Source organism: Hyperoodon ampullatus (genome assembly GCF_949752795.1).
Source record: "Hyperoodon ampullatus genome assembly, chromosome: X".
NCBI classification, from domain to species: domain Eukaryota; kingdom Metazoa; phylum Chordata; class Mammalia; order Artiodactyla; family Ziphiidae; genus Hyperoodon; species Hyperoodon ampullatus.
Window position 1 is genome coordinate 54,692,646 of NC_136913.1, and position 4,048 is coordinate 54,696,693.

A 4,048-nucleotide genomic window follows, 5' to 3' on the forward strand; every position below is an offset into this window, starting at 1 on the left:
CCCTTGTAGCACAGTTCATGCTAAAAATGGACTGAGAAGAGACAGGAAAGTGGCTGTACTGTCCCAACCTGCCTCAGCATCCTCTGGTTAAGAAGCAAAGAGCTTGCAGGAAGCAATTCTGGTTAGAAAGAGAAAACTATACATTGACCTCTGTATTTTTCTGCCTGAGTTGTCACACCAGTTAGCCATAATCATTTATGGAGCAAGTGAAAGAAGATAAATATATGCAAGACTTGGTTTCTTCTTTCCAACAGCTCACAGCCATGGCTAAAAGGACTGAGGAGAATGCCAGATATGCTAATTGATTATAATAAAGTATAATCAATGTTATTAAAGACAGATTAACTAAATTTAGGATGAAGCAGCAAATTTACTTTGGGAAAGTTTGGGAAGATTTCACATTTAGAATGAAATTTACAGTGGGTTTTGAAACTGAGTTTTGTGTACTGAGGCAGCATAATGTGAAAAGAAATGAAAGGGCATAGCTAATGGAAACTAATTTTTAATTGCCAGGGATTAGGGTATGTGTCAGTGGGAGAATGGAAGATGGTAGAAGGAGTGACTATAAATAGGACGTTTGAGATCCAATTTTGATGCTGCACTAAGAAGTTGGCCTTATCCTGCTGATGATTGGGAATCATTAAATTCCTATCAGAAAAGTGACATAAACAACTAATTATCAGACAGAAGTATAGAGGATGAAAGGAAAATTGCAGTTGAAGTCTTTTTTTTTTTCACTGTTCAAGGTTTATTTATTGTTTTAGTTGGTATAACAGAGAGTTGGCTGCATCATTTATGTTGATTTTTCTTTTTTACATTACATGGCAATGTATACTATTCTGATACATATAGTACATAAAATAAGATTCTTTAGAACAGTTATGCACAAGACATGCAATACTGGATTTATAATCAATCACAGAATGTGATTAATTGGAGAAAAAAAAGTTGGACTAGGCATCTTGGCTAAAGGAACCAGAAGTTATATAACACAGAGGTAAATATGCATCTGGTTTGAAGGGCAACTGCAGCATCTGCAACATTGTCAGTGGTACCTCTTGATGAAATAGAACTATTTTACACGAACCAGTTTAGGACCACACAAGATAAGTGCCATGCAGCATCAGGATACAGCTGCAGGGTTTTATGAACCATTCCTATTGCTAATGTTAGGAAACTGATGTTTTTCCTAGGCTGTCTTAACATTACTGCTTTAGTCACAGATCAGATATAAAGGACAATATGCACAACCTCCAACTAAAATCCTGTTGTAGCCTAGACAGTGAAGTGGTATGATATTAGACTTTAAAACTGCAGCTCCTTCTGGATCCCCCAAAGTGTATCTGCACTCTTCTTCAAACAGGCCTGTTCCTCAGGAGTCAGAGTCACTTTCACAACATCTGAGATTCCATTCTGTCCCAAGATGCAAGGAACACTAAGGAAGACATCCTCTTTTATTCCATACAAACCCTTAATCATGGTGGAAATCGGATGCACCCGCCTAAGATTCTTCATTATACTTTCTGCCAAATCTGCCACAGATAGTCCAATGGCCCAGGATGTGTAGCCTTTCAGTTTGATCACCTCATAAGCACTGTCAACCACCTGTTTGTGAACTGCTTTCCAGTGTTCCTTATCAGCATCAGTGCCTAATTCGGGGTGCAGATTCTTCAGGGAGACACCAGCAACATTCATTCCACTCCATACAGGCACACTAGAGTCTCCATGCTCCCCAAGGATCCATCCATGACAGCTTAATGAGTGAACTCCCAGCCTTTCCCCCATGAGGTAACGGAACCGGGCTGAATCCAAATTGCAACCGCTTCCAATAACACGGTTTTTGGGAAAGCCGCTTATCTTCCAAGCCACATAGGTCAAGATATCCACTGGATTGGAAACAACAAGCAACTTGCAGTTTGGGCTGTATTTTACAACATTAGGAATGATGAATTTAAAGATGTTCACATTACGCTGGACCAAATTAAGACGGCTTTCTCCCTCCTGCTGACGTGCCCCAGCTGTGATAATAACCAGCCTGGAGTTTGCTGTCACACTATAGTCTTTGCCAGAGACGATTTTTGGTGTTCTAAGGAAAAGGCTGCCATGTTGGAGATCCATCATCTCTCCCTTCAGTTTGTCTTCTATGACATCAACAAGAGCAAGTTCATCTGCCAAGTCCTTCATTAAGATACTGATGGCACAGGCCATGTCAACAGCACCAACACCAACCACTGTAATCTTATTGTGGGGGGCATGTTCTTCCTTAAGAAGATTCTGAATCAGCTGATCCTTGAGAGTTGCCATATTGGACTTAGAACCGAAAGGAATCGGGAGTACACGTCGGGCGGGTGCGCGGGAGGGCGTTGGTGGCAAGCGGCGCTGGACCCGGAGTTGGCGGCAGCTGCTCGGGTACTCGCAGTTGAAGTCTTGAAAGAAATTTTTGTTTTAAAAAATTAAAGGAAACCAAAAATTAAATAAATAAATTACAAAGACATAAAAGTGGACAAATGAAAATAGTAGATAATGTATGTCTTAAGAACCACATTCTAGCCATAGGATGCCTTGTTTGATCCAATTTCTGGCTATGGAGACCCCGGGCAAGTGGTGGAAGTGGCTCAGATAGCTTTTGATTCAAAGACAACCAAAGCATATTGACAAGCTACTATACGCCTGGGAATATGCTAAGCAATTTTACATATATTAGATGATTTTCCTCTGGTTTGGGGATATCAGATTTGATTGTTCCTCTATGCCAGGTTATCACTCATCCCCCTCTGTACCCCCTGTCCCAACATGGATGTAGGGACAAAAGCAGGAGAACAAAAATCAGGAGACCTTTGATCTAGTCTCAGTTATTACTTTGCTCTACTGTGTGAACTTGGGCAATTCCTTTCCCCTTTCTGGGCTCCATTTTCCCCATTAGTGCGAAGAGTGTGAATTATCTCTAAGGATCCTTCCTACTTTGTCATACAATTTTCTAAGTAAGTAATTCAGATACAGTGAGTACTACATAAATTCTGAGCAGAGAGAATCTTATGGGCTGGGCTGATCAAGAAGGGGTTCATGGAGGAGGTGAAATATGAGCAGAAACTGGTAGAACTGGGTATGTCTTTCATAATTTTGTTTTCCTTTCCCTATTGTACTGAGAATAGCTGAGAGGCAGGGACACGTACTTAAAAGTATACCATAATAGAAAAATATGAGTTTTGGAGTTGGATGAGTTTAGAGAGGAATCTTGGATCTGCTATATTATGTGACCCCAACTGATACTTCCAGCCCTAACAAACATCTTGATTTCAGCTTTATGAGATCTTGAAACAGAGGACCTCGTTAAGCTATGCACAGACTACTGACCCACAGAAATTATGAGACAATAAATCTGCTAGATTTATAGTAATATTATTACAGAGCAATAGATGACTAATACTATGGAACAAAATGAAATTATTTCAAAAACATGCTTAGTGAAAGAAGCCAGATCCAAAAGTGTACATATTGTGTGATCACACGTATGTAAAGCTCAAGATCCTTTCTAAATTGAAAATTGCTTGATTCTGGAAATACCATGTCTACCATATAAGGAAGACCCTTACAAATCTAGCTCACATTATCTCCACTTCCAGATGCCATAGAGAGTTTTCATCACATTGGCTGGAATAGCTTAGCCTCTAGTGTTTGTATCAAACTGTGATGAGAATTTGGTTCAGGTTTACTTTAAAAAATGTATCTTTAGTTCCAGAGCATTGTATAAAACCTGGTGGCCCCAATCTTGCTCTTTCAAACAGTTTGATTTCTACTCCAACCCAGTATCTGAACATCCAGGCCGGTAGGTACTGTTGCCCAGCTGCTCTCCCTTTGAGCAGCTCAGCCTCAATGCCCTCTGCTCTAATAACTTGTGAAAAATGGCCTTTCAACTTTCTCAAAGAAAAACGCTGTCTGGAAATTATAATTTTCCTTTCCTTTCCTTTCCTTTCCTTTCCCTTCCTTTCCTATTCTTTTCCCTTCCCCCTTGGCAGTAGCAAGGAAGAAGAGCCAAGCAGAGGAAGTG

The 4,048-nt window shown here is 40.2% G+C and overlaps 1 protein-coding gene across 3 annotated transcripts; it reads right to left on the minus strand.

The window, feature by feature from the left end:
- Positions 1-745: 745 nt before the first annotated feature.
- Positions 746-2,343, minus strand: LOC307069477 (L-lactate dehydrogenase A chain-like; the record flags this gene model as incomplete). 3 transcript variants are annotated; one of them, XM_079727851.1, is made up of 2 exons in its annotated part: positions 746-1,348; positions 1,618-2,304. In XM_079727851.1, 2 exons carry the CDS (start codon positions 2,302-2,304, stop codon positions 1,214-1,216), a joined length of 822 nt encoding a protein of 273 aa, XP_079583977.1. In that variant the 3' UTR covers positions 746-1,213. The 3 variants fall into 3 exon arrangements, with proteins under 3 accessions (XP_079583977.1, XP_079583976.1, XP_079583978.1); XM_079727850.1 differs by having other exon boundaries at positions 1,178-1,886; positions 2,055-2,304; XM_079727852.1 differs by having other exon boundaries at positions 1,178-2,343.
- Between the last annotated feature and the right edge of the window lie 1,705 nt (positions 2,344-4,048).